The sequence below is a fragment of the Aotus nancymaae genome, unplaced genomic scaffold (assembly GCF_030222135.1).
Source record: "Aotus nancymaae isolate 86718 unplaced genomic scaffold, 86718_ANA_hifiasm-v0.15.2.pri h1tg000029l, whole genome shotgun sequence".
Taxonomy (NCBI): Eukaryota; Metazoa; Chordata; class Mammalia; order Primates; family Aotidae; genus Aotus; species Aotus nancymaae.
The window spans coordinates 79032389-79050984 of NW_026988442.1; the positions used below are offsets into that span (position 1 = coordinate 79032389).

General features: G+C 43.1%; 2 protein-coding genes across 6 annotated transcripts in view; both read left to right on the forward strand.

Moving 5' to 3' along the window:
- The window catches only part of NCKAP5 (NCK associated protein 5), a 970844-nt gene extending 958265 nt beyond the window's left edge, over nt 1-12579 (forward strand). For 4 of the 5 annotated variants that reach the window (XM_064382824.1, XM_064382825.1, XM_064382828.1 and 1 more), the window contains one exon: nt 11073-12579. In XM_064382824.1, coding sequence (XP_064238894.1) covers nt 11073-11354 — 282 coding nt within the window. In that variant the 3' untranslated portion in view covers nt 11355-12579. The remainder of the gene's footprint in view (nt 1-11072) is intronic. The other variant, XM_064382827.1, reaches the window with a different exon arrangement.
- Nucleotides 12580-14431: 1852 nt separating this feature from the next.
- Nucleotides 14432-18596, forward strand: part of LYPD1 (LY6/PLAUR domain containing 1) — a 34078-nt gene continuing 29913 nt past the window's right edge. The window contains exons 1-2 of the mRNA XM_012468424.3: nt 14432-14483; nt 15813-15950. Of these exons, the coding sequence (XP_012323847.1) occupies nt 14432-14483; nt 15813-15950 (190 nt within the window). The remainder of the gene's footprint in view (nt 14484-15812; nt 15951-18596) is intronic.

Sequence of the window (18596 nt, forward strand, 5' to 3'; positions counted from 1 at the left end):
CCAAGAAGGGTCACCAAGTTTCCTCTGCCTGAAGGAGATAGGAATCTGAATTTGAGCAAATTACCTGGACTTGGCTTAGACCAGGTGAGGCAACACTTGCTGGCTGAAGAAATAATTTAATAAAAGCATAGATACAAAGTCTATACCATCTGTTAGGTTGGCACAATTACTTTTGAACCAATGTAATATCATGGGCCTGCTTTTTCAATAACATTTTGCCCCATGAGGAGCTTACTGTATTGGCTATTGCACCTGGATTTCCATACAGCAGTGGCAGTTTCTGCTTCACCCAACTGCTGATCAAGCCTACATAGAGGTGCAGAAGAAGGCCCCAGATGTCTCAGAGCTGCCAAACCAGGGTGACCATGGGGGCAAATCCACATGTCTTTGGTCTTGACAAAAAGGAAATCGCTGTTGCCAAAGCAACTGATAATCAGACATCCATTAATCCAAGAGGTGTCCTGGTTCTTGATGCTAACCTGGAATCTGCCTGCCCTCCTTCCCTTTTCTTTCATTTGGGCTAATGAGATTGGAAGATTTTTTTTTAGCTTCTATTCAAGCAGTACCCTCTCCCTCTGGTCCTTTTGAGATGTCAGGACGGATAGCATATTCATATTCATCCATCTATAGACTCAATCGTACAGTACTTTTTGCCATGTCACACAAAGTCCCGCATTTTCACAGCACAGTATATTTTGTCAGCTTTGGGGGGAAGGTCCAGGGATAGGAAAGCAGCTGTGTTATCACAAGTTGGGTGACAATCTGAAATGATCTTATTGTGTGTGTCTTCATTATGGAAAAAGGCACATAAAAGACCGCGGTCTATCCTATGAACTTTAGGAGGAAATGATGTAGTGAAAGCATATCTAGTAGTGGCAACACTCATTGAGCCTCTAAGATATTCAAGACACAGTGTTAGAATCTGAGTAGAAAAGCAGAATAAAATCTAGTCCATGCCCTCCCGAGGCTTGCAATTTAGTTGAGAAGTGGGATATGAAAAAAGCCTATACAAATAGAATGGATATAAGCTCAGGGTCAGATGGATAATTTGGCCATTTGGACCATGAATTCATAGAAAGAAAGATCTCTGTGGATGAAATAGCATAGAAACAGAACTAGCAGCCCTTCACTAAAAACAAGTAAGTTATTAAATTTGCTTACTATTGACAAGAATGTAGAATTAGAGAAAATAGAAGAAATTCTGATTTAGGCCAGGTGCAGTGGCTCATGCCTGTAATCCCAACACTCTGGGAGGCTGAGGCAGGTAGATCACCTGAGGTCAGGAGTTTGAAACCAGCCTGGCCAACACGGTGAAACCCCATCTCTAGTAAAAATGAAAAAATTATCTGGGCATGGTGGTGCATGCCTGTAATCCCAGCTACTTGGGAGACTGAGACAAGAGAATCACTTGAACCAGGAGGCAGAGTTTGAAGTGAACTGAGATCGTGCCACTGCACTCCTGCCTGGGTGACAAAGCAAGACTCTGTCTTAAAAAAAAAGAAGAAAGAAAGAAAAAGAAAAGAAATTCTGATTTAAACATGTCACATTCAGAAAGTCACTAGATCCAGAAAGGTTAAGAAAGGTGAGTGTAAATAGTAAATAGTTAAACTATGAAAAATATCTGCCCAACTGATGTTATAGACTGAAAATGGAAGATGATCAAAAGAAGCTTTAGAAAATCCAGGGAGTTGTTATTCCAGAAATAGCATTGGGGTGGGCGCATCCATAACTCTAAGTGTGACAGGATATTTGTGTTCTAGGTGCCATTATTAGACCAAAGAACAGACTGAGTAGATGATTCCAACTCAACAAGGCAATTTTCAGGGATTCACTTTCTGCTATACCTAATGCTTTGTTCCATATTTGCTTCATATTAAGAGTCTTTAATATGTATTCCATGTGACTTTTCTCATACACCACTGTATCTCCACTATCTAAAATACTTTCTGATACATTGTAGGTACTTGGTAAATATCTGGAGAATAAACAAATGATGTGGCAGGAACAGCAGACTCCTGACTTAAGTATTCATTACAATCTGGGTACAGAGTTGAAGCGGTGATTGTCACTGTCATACTGTGATAGAGCAAGGGATGGAATCCAGAATGGAAGCAGATTCCCATCAGCATCCTCCCCACCAGCATATCTCTCCATTCTGGGACCCCAGGGCTTCCCGGGTAGTGACCAAGAGGTGCATCCTACAATTGCTGTCATAAACCAGAGTGCAACACAGAATTGATTGTTCAGTGTTTCTGAATCTTTAAAACAATCCCACCCAAAAAAAACTTCTTTTTAGAATAGGGATCAATAAATTTGTTCCAATTCTGAATTGTCCTGGCTCTCAGAATTCAATATGTCAAATATAACTTTATCCAGATGAAAAGCTGACCAGCTCTTAACTGAAATGAATTGCAGTAGGAAATGAATCAAACATGAGTGGAGCAAACATTCTTGCATCCTCCAATATCAGCATGTTCCTGGATGACCCTTAGCTTGCAGTCCCTTTTAATTCCATGGCTGTTGTATAGCACCTAATAAATCGACTGCCATAATGCACTGTGGCTCCTAAACGGCCTACCAAATTCTGTTGGAAGTAATTCCGGGTCGTCTAGTTATTTATAGGTTAATGAATAACATAGAATGTTTTTCCCTAGCTTTGGCGCTCTCAGCATACCTCATAAAAACTTAGCACTTTCAAGTATAATTTTATGATGTCCACCAATCTCCAATGGTATTGGAGATTTTCTTTTGGAAGGAGAACTTTCATGGGAAAAAAAGTAATATAAACTTTTTTTATACTCAACTGATCCATACACACACACACACACACACACACAAAATATTTTTTCTTTTATAAACAGTCAAAAATCTATTATTCCAAAGTGAAACATAGTGATATCATGTTAGAATATATAGGTGAATGCTGCATTTTCATCTGGCAAAGTTCATGGACTTTTTATGCTACAAGAACAGTGACATCTAAGCCTGCCATGGCCCAGCTTGCTGAACAGACAGGTTTAAGACATATTTAAGACATAAAATGATGGAAAAGGTAGTAAAAAATAGGCTAATCAATCTTTTAAGTCGAGTAGTATCTATATTTATTTTTATTCATAACAGTGTATATAAATTAAAGGCAGAAAAGTTTGATGCCCTCATTCTTGTCAGCTGAAATTCTTAACCTTACATGAACAGATTTAGAAATTCCCATCTCAGGAACTGCTCAATTCTCATTTCTGTATAAATTCTTTAATTAATATTACTGTGCTGGAAGAAAAAGTAATCTAACAGCACAGACAAACATGTCCCATTTAGTTAAGCTGCTTACACAGGCTGATAGCAATGAGCTGTCTTGTTTGCCCAATTCTGGATGATCAGAAAATAGTGCACATTATACTTTTGGAGAAAATGACCACAACTCATCAAATCTGAAGCATTATTGAAGGCAGTCAACCTATGTTTTAAACTATCTTTATGGATCTGTTCACCCCCTGGAAAACAGAAAATCCAAATTTTCAAATGGGCATTGGAAATGATGACACTAATACCAGGGTTTGTGAAAATCACAAATGAGTTTTACATGTTCATACAACAGTTTTACCCCAACTTACATGCCCTTCCTCTTCCCAGATGCCTTTCTGTGCCATAAGCAAAGTTTGTGATTTTCTCTGTGTTACTTTATCTTCCTCCTAAGGGACATGCCCTCCCAACTTTCCCCGTTTTCCATATATGGGGACGTTTCTTGTCACTGATGAATTGACTGCTCTTTCCTTTAGTCCTCTTGATCTAGTGTTTAAATGTCTTTTGTGGCCTTTGTTTATCTTCAAAGTGCATCCTTTTCCTTTCCACATGGTGTATTATTTTTTAACAACCCTAAGCTTCCCACTGACCTTCTCTCTGCTTGCTCTTTTTCTCAAAACGTAAGTTCATTTTCCCCCTCTGGGTTCAGGGGTTCCAGGAGAGGTCATTGAAAGCCATTGATCATAGTAAAGGACAGCAATACAGTTAATATAGTCATAAAAGCACATCTCTGCTGAAAATTACTCTTTCACCTAATAAAATCTGTTTGCCCTGAGGATACTGGAGAATCTCTAGGACCCCAGTAAGAAAACGGAGTGCCCCCAAGTGCCAAATCACATCTCCCTGGGTGTGGTTGGAGAAAGAGAGTGGTTCTCTATTACCAATGCTTCACATTAATTTTTCAGAAGGGCAAGTGAAGAGTAATGCGTCCAGTTGAGGTAATAGAGGGAACTGAGCACCGGGAGAAAGTAATTATCCAAGTTGGAATTTGACCAGGTTAACAAGGTTAATACCACAACTCTTGAGAAAAGTGTGGAGGGGTCTCTAGTGATCACCAAAGGTCATTCTATCTATTTTTATGTCTCATCTAGAAAGTAGCTTCACCAGGAATGCAGTAAGAAGTGGCATTAAGGAAGAGATTAACTAGTGCCTCTGAGAAAAGAGAAATGACTTGAGCTGCATCTTTTCCCTTGAGGTTGGAATGCCTCTCGCAAATAGCACTTAACACAGACTTTGAGATGTGCACAAATCTTCAACTAAGAGACCTTGGATTAAAATACCTCCTCCCCATTCCACAACAAGAACTAACATAAAACTCTTCCCTGAATCCATCTTCTCAGTGCTCAAGATTTTCTCATCAGAAAAGGGATGGGGTAAATCACACATTAAGCTTCAAGCCAAAGCCTTTCATTAAACAGACTGTCTTGTAGATTTCACCTATTTGCTTCCAAATGGAAGCTCTGCCATCTTTCACACCTGCTGGATCACCTTCCTCCTGTTTCTTTGCCCATAGAGAGGCTTCTCTGTGCCCATTAACTCCCTGCAGCACCAGAATCTTCCTGCATCTTCTTGGCCTTCATGCATGGATGACTATCTGGTTAAACTCTGCATCATACATAATGAGAGATGTTGGGTAGTAGTAAGGGATGCCTTGGAGACACTTCTCAATTTTGGATGTTTCCACATGAAAGGAGCTTCCTAGGGTAACCCTCCTGGAGTCTCTGGGGCCCCTCATTCACTCCTCCCAGAGGATGAGGGACTGACTTGCCTAGCAAGTTCAGGAAAGGAACTGCCAATGCTGCTCCCCATTTCTTGCTTTTCCCAATGTCCCTCTGGAATCAGACTGTAAGAAGCACAAAATTCTGTTCTGTTCCTTCATGCTGTAGTTTTTACAGGAAGACACTTGTTTCCCAGCCCAGGGCTGCTGTACTAAGCTTATCTATTTCTCGGGAAGGGTATTAGGAAACCCATTTCTTTACAGATGGAAACCTTGTTCTCCAGTCAAACTTTCTGCTCGTAAAGCTGATCGTTTGGCCTCCCATAAGCCTTTTTCTTTTATTGTTTAAGTTATTGAGAACTAATGTGGGGAAGAGGGGTGTTAGGGTTCGTTATTGCGCTACCTCAAATTCTAATAATAGATGCCCAGAAGATATCCAATTAAGAATATTTTAAAGTCACAGAGCCTTATAGACAGGAAAGATTCAAAAAAACCTTTAATGTAAAGAAACTAAGGGTCATAGGGCTTACACAGCTAATTAGCACAATGCCAGGAATTGCACTCTGGTTTCTAAGTACCTGGGGTAATACATAGTGATTAAGATCCCAAGTCCTGTAGTCAGGCTGTTTCTGCTCAAATCCTGATTGCCTAACTTATTAGCCACATACATAGTACTAATATTTAGACCTCTCTATCTGCATTTTCTCATTTGTATAATGAGGATGATAATAGTGCTATCTCATAGGCTTGCTGTAAGGATTAAATGAGATAATCCAGTCCATTCGACCCAGTACCAGACTCATGGTAAAAACACTTTATAAATAGGGCTATTTTCCTACATGTTTTCTTGATCCATTGGCAGTGAATCTCTATAGCAATAGAGAAATAAGAAATTATGTTGATTAAAGTCCTGTTTGCATTAATTTGTGCTAAGAGCTCCAATCCTCATTGTAAATGTTAGTGCCCAGCTGAGGAACGATGCTGCATTTGAATTTCACAAATAGATTTGATCTCTTCCTGACATTTATGGTAGATATACTAACCAATATTTTTAAGATATAATCAAAGGATGGGAAGGTATTTGAAACAACGAGAGAGTAGCATTTATCATAAAACAATAATTGCACTATTTCATGAATTTGCTGTTTGTTCTCCTCAACCATGGACAGCAGATTCTGGCTGTACACACATAACGTGTATCTCTTTGAAGCTGATACCATCATGCATATATTTTTTGCTATTTTATCACTTGAGTTTTTCTGTATCACCTTAAACATTTTCCACCTATTCCTTATGGCAAGGGTCCATAGCTCCTCCAATTTTATCCTTCCTAGTGTTCAGGATATTGCTCTAGGCAAAAATCTCTACTTCATGACTATTGTGAACTGTAAAAAAAAAAGAAAAATGCTGTGAATTTTTGTGTAAAAAGTCAGGAAAATAAGTTTCAGGTCTAATCTCACTTGGATCTGAATCTGTGTGAGTCACAGATTCCATAAATATCACATGGAAAGTACAGCTGACTCCGGCCTCCCTCACCTTCCAGGCTAATGGAAGAGCAAAGTGAGATCATAGATGGGAATGCTGTTTGAAGTCAAGCTTTTTATAACCCACATACTGGCTGATATTTTCATGGGTCTGGTTGGGTTTCTTAGAACCTGTTGGGGTAGGCATGCCTCTGTTTCTGTTTTTATAGTGATTAATTGTCTACTAAAGAATCCCCAAAGGGAGAGACCCTCTGGGCAACGCCTGGTGCTGAAGTAAACTACACAGTGTTGTACAGATGCATTAGGGGCATAGGAGATGGACATTTATCAGAATGCCCTCCCTCCTCCTTCCTGCATATTCCAATCCTATTTGCCCTTCAAAACCATTCCAAGAGCATCCTCTTCTATAAAACTTCCTCTGAGAATCAAGACCACAAGACTATTTGAACAAAGCTGGTCATATAGTAGATTGGTTTGATTGAATGACTGCTTGACTACAAGGAATTAAATTAATAAAGGTCTAATTCTCAAGAGATTTCTGGAGAATATGTCACTATATACTTCTTGCTTTGAATTTTATCACTAATAATGCATGGTTACACTAAAGGCAGGAAAATATTTTAAGAACATGCAAAGCTATTTATTTAAACTTGAAAATACATTTTCATCTTGCCTGTTTAGCCCTACTTTTATTCCCAAATGCAGTTTAAAAAAAAAAAAAACCCACCAAAAAGTCATCTGTACAACTGTTGCCACCTATAGGTGACAAATGTAGTATATTAATTTTATCATAATTCTGATGAAGCACAACACGGGAAGGAATTGGAGATGTTTTATGGAACCTACATAATTCTCGTCAAACACTGATCGTCACAAGGTCAATCATTATTGTTTTTGTTCTGAATTGCTATTTCAGATGCTTTCCTTCAAGATGATATTGGCTAATATTCACAAGGTAGTTTTCCAGGATAAAAGTTGAGAACTTGATCTCTGCAGGCGGACTGCCTCTATCTATTCCAAAGTCTATCCCATACTACGACAGGACCTTAAACAAGTTACTTATATTCCTCAGCCTTGATTGCCTGTAAATGAAGACACTAATGGCACCTACCCCATAGAATTCTTGTGAGGATGGAAACAGATAATCTATGCACTGTGCTTAGCAGAGTGTCTGCACAGAACACACACTGTTAAATGGTAACGGTTATTACTATGATTAGTTTGCAAAGCATTTTCACATATAGTTGCTGCAAACTAATGTGCACTATTTTGTTATCATTTGCCAGATAGATCATTAACATGTTGTTTCACCTCAATCCCTCCTTATATGTTAAATGTAAATGTTATTCAACTACAGAATTTTTAAAATATCTGAGATCTGATGAGCCGATGTTCAGGTTCAGTATGCTCCTATAGGCAGAAAAGTAAGCCACTTTAGTGCTTTTATTAGTTGGCAGAACCACTTGAGAAGCCCAAACCCAGAGTTAAGATGCTTCTGATGCTAGGGGAAGTCTCCATTAAGAAAATAATGATGATTTAGTGTTGGACTGGCCTTCAAAAAGAAAGCTGGGGGAAGGGGAATGGGGGAGTGGAGGAGGCAAGGTAGGACACTGTTAAAAAAAAGGATAAAACAACATTCCTAGCTCAGAAACTCAAACAGTGCAATGATTAAAATTTGGTATGCATACTGGGTATTTTGTTATTGTTTTCTTCAAATGTGAGCCAATAATTAAAAATCAGTGAGTTTTACATATAAGCAAATATTGATCTACATGTATGTCCTCACCTCTGAAATCAAAAGATCTGCACCCACATTTCTGCACAGCTAGATCTAAGCTAGATCTGAGTAGCTGCTACCGCTTTTAGATCCAGCACATGCTCCTGAGCTGACTGCAGCCCTCACCACTCCTTATGGCTGCTCTGCCTGGAGTCTGAATGCCAGCTGGCCCTTATGGTCACTTTTGCATGGATGTTGTTTTTATAGTCAGGTAGTATGTCTGCACTCACCTTTCATCAAAACTGTAAAAATAAAAGGAAGCCTGAGAAGGTCATGTTTTTTTCTTTTTTCTTTTTTTTTTAAATAGTGGTCTCTTCTTTCATTTCTATAACCTCCCTGGTCAGTGTAGGCCTTTGTTATAATTAACTCAAGCAACAAATCTGGAAGCCTGAAACATTTAAAAACCTGATGACAGTGAGTGTTTTAATGGCAATTAACTCTTTCCAAATTTCCACGATTTCACAATGAATTATACTTTCCACCTGTCTATCCTCCCTCCAGGGGTCATGTTCTTCTAGACAAGCGGGTCTCCAATTTCAGTAATTAGAATCACCTGGTAAGCTTGTTAAACACTGATTGCTGGCCCTCAGAGCTTCTGATGTAGTAGGTCTAGATGGGATCCAAGAACTTGCATTTCTAGCAAGTTCCTTGGTGATGTTGATGTTGCTGGTCTAGGGAACACGCTTTGAGAACCGCCATTCTAGAATAAGGACCCAGCCTTACATTTATTGAGCACCTACTACTATCTGCCAGAGCCTCGAGGTTCTTTATTTCTAATACTTATTGCAATCCTGAAATAAAGATGTGTCTTATCACCATTTTACACTGAAGAAGGATGCTTGTAGCGCTCGGCCCATGAAACGGCCAAGCTGAAATTAAAGCTCCGCCTGTCTGCCCCCAGGGCCTCAACAATCCCCTACAGGGCACAATTTTATTCAGCTGTGTATCCTCGGTACCAAAACCTTCAGCCTACCTTGCAGTAGTTCTTAAGTGAGTGTGTGTGTTGAATAAACTTGAGATCCACATAGATGAGAAATAGTCTAGAAAAATACTTGTGGTTCTTAAAGAAAAAGAGAAAATTGCATTGAATGCCCTTTAATTACCTACATTTGGTAAATGTAGGCAAATTGGCACAGTATTAAAAGGGGCTCTTGGATGGAGTTATTTCTAATTATGCAGCCACTTTTCTGTAATCAGCTAGGAGTCTGTTCCTTACCCACCTCTGGTTTCAGGGTAGCTGTTTGAGATCGAAAATTAGCTCTGTGAGTAATGCTTCTGCACGTTAATAGTATAATGAAAAAGCACTAGATCTAGGATGATTTTTAAATATTCCCATAGAATTATACCATTTCCTATAGCAGAGAAATTCTGCCCATGTCTGCTTTTGGGACACAGAAGCCACTTCTATTTCTCTCTTCTCTGTTAAATATTTAGCATGTGAGAATCCATAGGCTTTGGCTGTATCTCTTTTCCCCAATCAAAACACAGTATCCTCATTGCAACCCTGTAAGTCCAGCCTAACAATGTTGGGGGTAGGAGCTTGGTGCACAGCGGAACTGCACATGTTACAGAAGATTTGGCAAGTTGTTTAAATGGAATTTTTGGGTAACAAAATGAAAACCAGGACATTTTGTCCTTTATTACATACGAACATGGTTTAATGGAAAGAACAAGAACATGCAGGCAGCCAAACAGAAATTCAAATCCTGATCTCTGCCACTTGCTGGGCAACCTTGGGCAAGTATCTCTGTCACTCTGAGCCTTGTATTGCTTCTCTTTAAAATGGGGACGTTTACTTCGCAGGTTTGTGAAGAAGCTGGTCGAATCTGTTAGGTGTCTTTTACCTAGTGGATGCTTAATGAATGGTAGCACTTATTATCATCTCTAAGCCCCTGGGCCTGCTTCTTTCTTGTGTTTGGATGGAATATCTGCTGGAAAGAGGAAGAGAAGATGAGAAACATTGTAGATACTTTTACACCTCTGTTCTTCTCGTTGTTTTTGGCATCTGCGTCTCCCTCCTTAGCCCTTAGGAGCCAACTGAGCAACAGAATATATTCACATGTACAGGGTTTACCTATGATAATTTTTGAATTTGGTTGTAGTGTTTTATAATGTCTTACAGGGTGTTAATAACAGTAATATCCCTGTATAAATTGGTATTACTAGACCTTCTCGAGCAGAGTGGTTACTCAGCTGCACATCTGTCATTTTGATTTTTAAGCCCTTGGGCCTTCTGGGACCTGTACCCAAAAACCTGGAGATCTCTTCCAAATGTCTTAAGTCCCGTAAAGGGACAAAATACGAAAATGACAATGTTTCTAATAAGCTTAACATGTAATCAAAAGTGGCAAGTTAAGGGATTTTTATGTCTTTTAAATATATATATATATATATATAACCATAACTTCTGGCTGAAATTCAATTCCTACTCTTATTTAGAAAAAGTGCAACTAATACTTAGCAAGGAAAGAGAGGAGTTTGAAACTTTGATGAAGAAAAATAAGGCACTTTACCTGAACAAATTTCAAATGAATCCATTTAAAATGAAATTAAGTGACACTTAACTGGTTTGCAAATTGGGACCTATTTATCTCAGTAAAATGATTAAAGTCCTGATTTATCCCTAAAATTTGCTTTATTATTACATTTAATTATACTAGAAGATTGTTAAAGACTTGTAGGTTTTCTCTATCCCTTTAAACTGTACTTTATACAGACAGTAATTGAATATTGGATAGGATAACTTGATTTTCCAAAGAAATATGTTTCTAATATTTTCTTCTTTTTATTGCAGAAATTGAAACAACTTGAAGAAACAAAAGACGATCCTGAGAATAGATTATCGAAAATTTCCCTGGAGTCATTCAATAAATTTAACAGCAATACTGTGATTTTATTAGAAAAAGAAAAGAACTCTCTGAACAAGGTTGAAGGACGAAAGGAAGAAAAAGAAAAAAATGAAGAGACATCTTTGAGTAGTTCAGATAGGCCTGGGGTAGACAACTTGGAATCTTTGAGTGATTCTTTATATGATAGCTTCTCTTCCTGTGCCAGTCAAGGTTCAAATGATGTATAAAGGACTTTTCTTCCCTTAGTGAGCTAGGACTGGAGCGCTTAAGAAATGACGGGGGCGGGTGGGGGGTGAGCCACTCTATAGAGATGACAACAACATACTATTGCAGTACCAGAGCCTTCATTGTCAAATTCACAGCAGGCAACCCACCAGAGCTTATGCTCTGACAGGGCAATAAAGATAGACTCCATTTATTGTGTTTCAAGAGGATTAAGCATAAACACACCTATGATACAGAATCCTTAATTTTGCACTTTTTTTGAATATTTGTACAGAAGTTGTAAATATTTTGGAAGAGAAATTATATTTGTAGCAAAAAAAGACAGCAATAAATGGAATCAGTGCCATGCTCTTGAAATAATGTGCTAAATCTTAGAAGTTGAAGATAGATAATATATATTTTTTAAAATCCCAACTTAAGTTTTTGTGAAGTTCATTGTCCTAGTCTTCAAATTTTTTGTGGGTACACTCTGCTCTGTAAACCTACAACAGGGCCTGCCAAAAAAACAGAGGGTTCCTCTTCATCTCCATTTCATATCAATTTGATAGACATGTTCATTTTAGTGCAATTTCAGATTCGTTGCCAGAGATTCAGGTGATAGTAACAGGTGTAATTCTGCTTCTGCTGAAAAACGAAAAGGGTCCTGAAGTGTGGACACTGGGAGTGTGACATTGTATCAGAAATGACCGAAATCTATTTCCAATACCAATTTTTTTCCAGACGTTTATTTAGATTGTCTTCTACTTAGTGCTTCTCTATGATCTTGAATATTATTTTTTATCTTCTTGTTCTTTTTATTAAAATCTGGGCACTCTAAAAATGAAAGCAAATTTCTATTTGCAATGCTCACTTTTTAAAAATAAAATTATTGGTGCTACGAAGAATTCTTTTTAATATCCTTTTTTTCTACGAAGACTGTTTATATGTAAGGATAAATTCTATTTTAAAGGTTATGTGTATTTTTTCTAGATGTGAACTATTTATAATTGCTTATGTACAGGAGCTTGTAAACTAGGCACAATAGACAAATTTTTAGGAGCTATATGGCTACTTTAGCACATAATTGTTTCTTTAAAAAGTATTGTATGATCAGTGTTATTTGGTTAATTTGTGCAATTTGTTATATTTTATCTTAAATGAAAATTATGTGAAATATCCTTGTCTTTCAGACTTTAAAAATCCTTTTGTTTCCTTTCTGAATAAAAGTTATGTCACAATTGCACCCTCTGAATACTGAAAAGAACTTGCTCAAGGACCTTTTGGCCCAGTCAGTTACTTGACTTCTGACTCACAGGTGCTCCTAGGATGGTTGCCCGAAGGAATAAGTAAACTGGCCCTTTTGCTCTAGAGATAGTAATTTAGCCAATTCTAAGATCAGAGTCAGCAGACAGGTGAGTAATGGTCAAAGCATTTCAGTCTTCCCGAGGGGTTCACCAAATAGAAATGAAGAGGGGAGAGAAAGAGCCTGAGGCGGATATGGAATGATCTCTGCAGAGGAATTACAAAGAAAGTCATTTAAGCCCCCTCCAGACCAGCTCTGCTGGCAGGATGCAGAAATTAACGATCAGCGTCCCGGCCTGAGAGAGCTGCCCCCAGAGGTGGCCGCGGGAGAAAAGAGTGAAGAGGGGCAAAGCTTAGGAGGCGATTTCCACTGAAATGGATGCTCCCTAAGGATGTGGGGAAAGGGGGTGGGAATGTGCGGATTGGGGGCGGGGGCACCAACGCGCTCCGGCGGACAATCGGTCTCCCGCACCACCTGCTGCAAGCTCGGCAAGGAAGGCGAAAATAGAACCGGGGCATCTCAGTGAGTACGCCAGGTGGGTCTCTTGGACTTTGCGGAAAGAGGAGGAATTTGAGGGGTGTGGGGAGCAGCTCGAGGCCGAGTCCGAGGCAGGGATGGCCTTTCAGGAGAGGACGTGGGAGTCTGTACTAATAATCGGTGGCTTTGGGGAGAGTAGGATGGAGCTGGCCGGCGTTTTAGAGACCAGGAATGGAGGAGAGCAACCCGCTTTTCCACCCTGATTTGCTTTCTGGTGGGATCTCGCGGCAGGTGTCCCCGGGACGGCTTTCTCCTAGGCTAGGCGACCAGGGCGGTGTCAATGCACCCTCCAGCGGTGCACGCAGGCGGGAGAAGCGGGGGGACGGCCCGGGCAAGTGCGACAGTCAAGGCAGTGTCCCTATCACACCCCCACTCAGACCGGCCAAGCCGAGCTGGGTCTTGACGGAAGGTTTTCTCGGAGGAAGAGGAGGCACGGCTGCACAGGACACCGTAGGGAGCCTGCGGGTGTGGAACTTTGCCAGGCACACGGGAACGCACGCCCCTCCTGACAGCCTCCCGGGGCGCCAGGCTCCAGCGGCCCGCAGCGGGACACCCTCAGTTGTGTGGGCCGGACCTAGTCGCTAGGGTGCCGGCCAGTCCTGGAAGGCGAAGACGCGGAGCCGGGAGGGTGCGTCCCTATGCGCGAAGGGCCAGCTGGCCACGCCGTCCCCCGACCCTAGTCCGCACCCGGCAGGTCCCCACGGCACCTGCTGCGCCTTCCTCGCCGCTCCGCCAGTCTCCAGCCTCCCCACCTCTGAAAACTACCAGTCCTCCCCCACCCCCCGGCGCCCCTTTCCCTGGAACGTGCGGAGGCGGGAGAGGAGGAAGGCAGGAAGGAGGTGGGGATCTAGAGAGATGGTCCCAGCCTTCCCCGCCCGCCGGCCGCCACCCCCACCCCAACTCGGCAGCCGTCACGTGGTGCCTGGAGTGGGAGGTGGGGAGAAAAGGCGAGACTTTTGTGGGTGCTCCGGATCGCCAGTAGTTCCTTCAGTCTCAGCCACCAACTCCGGAGGCGCGGCGCTCGGCCCGGGAGCACGAGCGGGAGGAGCCGAGACCCGCAGCCGGGAGCCCGAGCACGGGCGATGCAGGAGCCTCGAGCGGCACCTGCGGCTCCTCTCAGCAAACACCGTCGGCTCGGCGGCAGCAGCAGCGCGGGCCCCAGCAGCCTCGGCAGCCACAGCCGCTGCGGCCGGGGCAGCCTCCGCTGCGGTCGCCTCCTCTGATGCACCTGCCCGCTCCCGGCCCCGGGACTCCGGGAGAATGTGGGTCCTAGGCATCGCGGCAACTTTTTGCGGATTGTTCTTGCTTCCAGGTAAGAATATCCAGAGGCCAGCAGCCAGGGCCAGGTGCGCACAACCCATCTACTCGCCGGCTCTTTTGCCCCCAGGGCGCCCACCTGCGGGCGGGCCCTGCGCTGGGGCTGCCCAGCGGGAGTTGGGCGGCGGCGATTGGTGCCTCGGGGCGCGAGGTTGGGAAAGCGTCCAAGTCCCGCGCTGCAGGAGGAGAGCGGGGAGCGGCGGGTTTGCGGGACTCCGGGCTGCAGCTGCTCGGGCTGCACGGTCGGGAGAAGCTGGGCTTGGGAGGAGGGAGGGTCCGAGCAGTGCTGGGGTCTCGGTGAGTGAGAGGGGGCGACATCTCCCGAACCCCGCCAAGTTGTCTGGCGCCTCCGGCACCCCGTGGGAGTGGCGCCGCCGACAGGTGAGCAGCGCGCTAGGCAGCCTGCAGCTGCGCCGAAGCTGAGTTGCTGCGCTCAAAGTGCGATAGAGATGGGGCTGGGGGAGCTCGGGCAGCAAGAACAGCCAGGCCGAAGCGACCAGGGCGCAAATGTCTCGCGTCCTCTCTCCAGTTCGCCTACTGGCTCCCGAACTAAGCTCTGCAGAGCTGGGACCCCGACCACCCGCCCTAGCCGAACGGTTGCCCTGAAAGCTAGGGCTTGGAAGAAAGGGCTGCGAGGTCGGGGTCCAGGGTGCAGGCGCGCACAAACGCCCTCTCCCACCCTTTGTGGCCACCCAGGTCGCCGCAGGGACGGCTCTGGAGAAGCGCCGCGGACCCGTGCTCGGGGACTTGCGGCGCAGCAGCACTTGGCGTCTGGCGCCTCCACCCTTGTTCCCAGGTGGTCGCTCAGGGATCCTCAGAGCCCTGGTAACAGAAACGCTGACTTTAAAAATTAAATAAATAAAAACCGAAACGACGTCTGCGAATGTAATAATGAATGGTGCTAAAATAGTAATTAAGTAATTTGTAACCAATTAGCAATTAGGCAAATCCTTTTTGGCTTAGGCTGGAGCTAACTCATGTCTCCAGAGCTACTTCGCTCTTGGGGTGGTACCGTTCCCCCACCGTCCCTTCAACTTCTTGGGAAAAGGCCTGGGGTGGTGTTGGATGGGCTTTTTGTGTTTAGAGCCGGGGTCCAGGGGTCGTGGGCACTATTCCACTTTCTCCTTTAGGATCCTAGGTACCCGCGCCGCCCCCTGCCGGCTTCAGCCACTTCAGGCCCTTCCCGGAGACCCAGGAGTGCAGAGCCCCAAGCCTCCCAGAGGCCGGGAGCCGCTGCGCTCTGCTCTGGGACATGAGATGGTCGCGGTTTCCGGGGTGGGCTCTGTGGGGGCCGGATCTGAACTCGACTGCGTCTGTCTCGCAGGCTTTGCGCTGCAAATCCAGTGCTACCAGTGTGAAGAATTCCAGCTGAACAACGACTGCTCCTCCCCCGAGTTCATCGTCAACTGCACGGTGAACGTTCAAGACATGTGTCAGAAAGAAGTGATGGAGCAAAGTGCCGGTAAGAGCCTGGCAGCCCTCCCCCTCGCTCTTAAGCCTGGGCTGTGGGGTGGGAGTGAGGGGGCCATTAAGTAACGGGAAAAAGGATTGACTTTGATTTAATACCCACACACCGGTTATCACAGATTTACTTTTACAGTGCTGGGAAAATGAAGAGTTCCAAGTTACTTTAATCTCATTAGAGTTAATTACCAGGGCTTTCCCCTAAGGGTCTTGGGAGGGGAAATGCATTTAAATTAGTGGTTCTCTTTTTATTTACTCCCTTCACCTCCCTATGCTAAAAGCCGATGGATGTGGAAAAAATATGGCTAACCAACCTTGGCTTAGGCAACTAGACAGTAGCCTGTGAGCATTGTCAGCCTGAAATATGGATCTAGTTGAAGTTCCCAGAGGTCAGAGCTTGAAAAATGTATTTTGTCATAGAGGCACACCATATTTCCTTGAAGAACACTACAGGATCTTTATTTAATTTTAGAACTAATGCATCAACTTCCAGGCACAAATTGCCAAGATCTTTCAAAGGAATGTCGTTCTCAGCCCTACCAGCTTAGCTGCTGGCTGGCTGGGAAGAGGGTCTGAGCATCCTCTGGGGAAAGGAGGGGTCTTGTGGGATAGCCCTCACTCCCTCTAGTTGACCAAGAATCTTCTCACTGAGGTAGAATTTTCCAGCCCTCCCCCTACTCCCTACTCCAGCTGTCTGATCAGAAGTCAAAGTTCCCCAAAGTGTAATTGGAACTTTGGGAGAATAGGTAGAGCTGTTGCTTCAGTTCCAAGGTCAAAACCATAAACACAGACCTTGCCATTTTAAGGATATTGAAAAGATGGGAAAGAGCATAACTTGATGGCTGATAACGAATGAACCAAAGCCCTCACTTCCCTTTAGCTCTGTGAACTGCCCACAGAGCCTGGTGAAGTGATTAGAACTGTCACATGATTCCCTTTACCCGCTGGCAAGTCAACGCAAGGACTCTAGTTTTAAAGCCAGCACCTTGGGAAAGTCGTTTCTTCTCAGAGAAGGGCCTGGAAATGTCGTATTGCTATCCTCATGGCTATTTGGAAAGCAGATGTTAGCTTGTCACTGTGCTGTGATGTGGTGTGTGCAGTTTTAAGGGCTTTTTTTAATAGGTCATTATTTGTTGCACCAAAATCGCTCTTCTGGGAAGCCTTGAACATACTTGCTCTCAAGGGTAACTTGTACCGAGAAATGCAGCAAGCATTATTTTGGCACATGGGATTTGGGCTATTAATAAGAAACAAAACAAACTTAGTGACCATTCTTTAGTTAAGATTCATAGGAATAATTTGAACAAATTTTTTTTTTCTACTTGTGTTTCCTTCCTACATTTTACCTGAGCAAAAAATTTACTGCCCTTCTACCTACCAGAAGGACCGCTGTGATTTTAATCAGAATCACTGTTAACACTTTATTGTTATGTTCAAATATTTGCAGCTTTCTTGAGCCAGTAGTTTAGAGCCAGACAAAATGAGAATGTACCGTGGACACGTTAAGAACTTCTTCAGAGTCCGCAAGGTCACTGCTTACCTGGGTGTCATGTTCCATCACCTGGGATATGGTTGAGAAAGGGATGTAAGCTAAATTTGAGTCAGAAGAGGTCCTTTTTCTGGGAGACATTTCTTTTTCTCTAAAAGTGTGTCTAAGATGAGTACCGCAAACTCCATTTTCAAAGTGCTGTTTTTCATCTTGCTTCATTCTGTCCTCAAAACCACTCTGGAGAAGAAGCAGAGCAGGCATTTTAACTTCCATTTTACCCACAGGAACTTCAGCACAGACAGTCTTCAAGTGCCTGCCTAAGGTCATTCGTGTTCTGTAAGCTCAGACAAGGTGGGCACCTTGTCTCCAAGCCAGGTCACTCAGGCCGCAGGTCATAGGCCAACAGGTAGAAACAGAATCAAGTATAAGGCAGTTTCAGTTGTGAAGTTTGACAAACAGAAGCAATTGATGAACTCAAAAGTTATGAAGGGAAGGATGTTAGGTCTGGGTCTGTGCACGTGGAAGCAAGGTATTCTAAGCCTAAACTCCATAGAAGCAAGCTAAATGAATCTGTTTCTGCATCAAAAGAGCCATGTCCAGGAGAGTTCATACCTCCAAGGCACTTCCATTTTTATGTCCATGCACTTACTAGAGACCAAATTAATTTTTTGCCAACAAGGATAGAGAGCAAACCTAAAACCTTGATTAAGGGACCACAGTTGTAGTATAATCATCATAGTAACAAGAGCTAACTCTTGTTGTGTGCCCGGGCATCTGGCTCTTTTCTGGGGGTTGTACATGTAGTATCTCACAAAATCTGGTGGTCCTCTTTCAAGATCTTGTTTGCTCATGCCACAGAAGTCAGCATGTAATTCTATTACATGGTCAACATCTCCACTCCAGAGAAAGTAATGCCTGTTAAATGATACTATTAAGGATTGAAGTCAGAATTTCTCTAAGTTTGATCAATAATATATGTTGTACTGAGAATCTCAGCACACTAGAGCTGAAAGAGCCCAGTAACTCCTAAAGATACATGTTAGAATCTTGCTGGGAGTTTTGTTCAGCTCCACGTGCCTGGATTCCCGCTTAAAAAAGCCCATTTCATAAATCTGGCCATGGGTCTTTTATAAACTTCTCAGTGATTCTGGGATG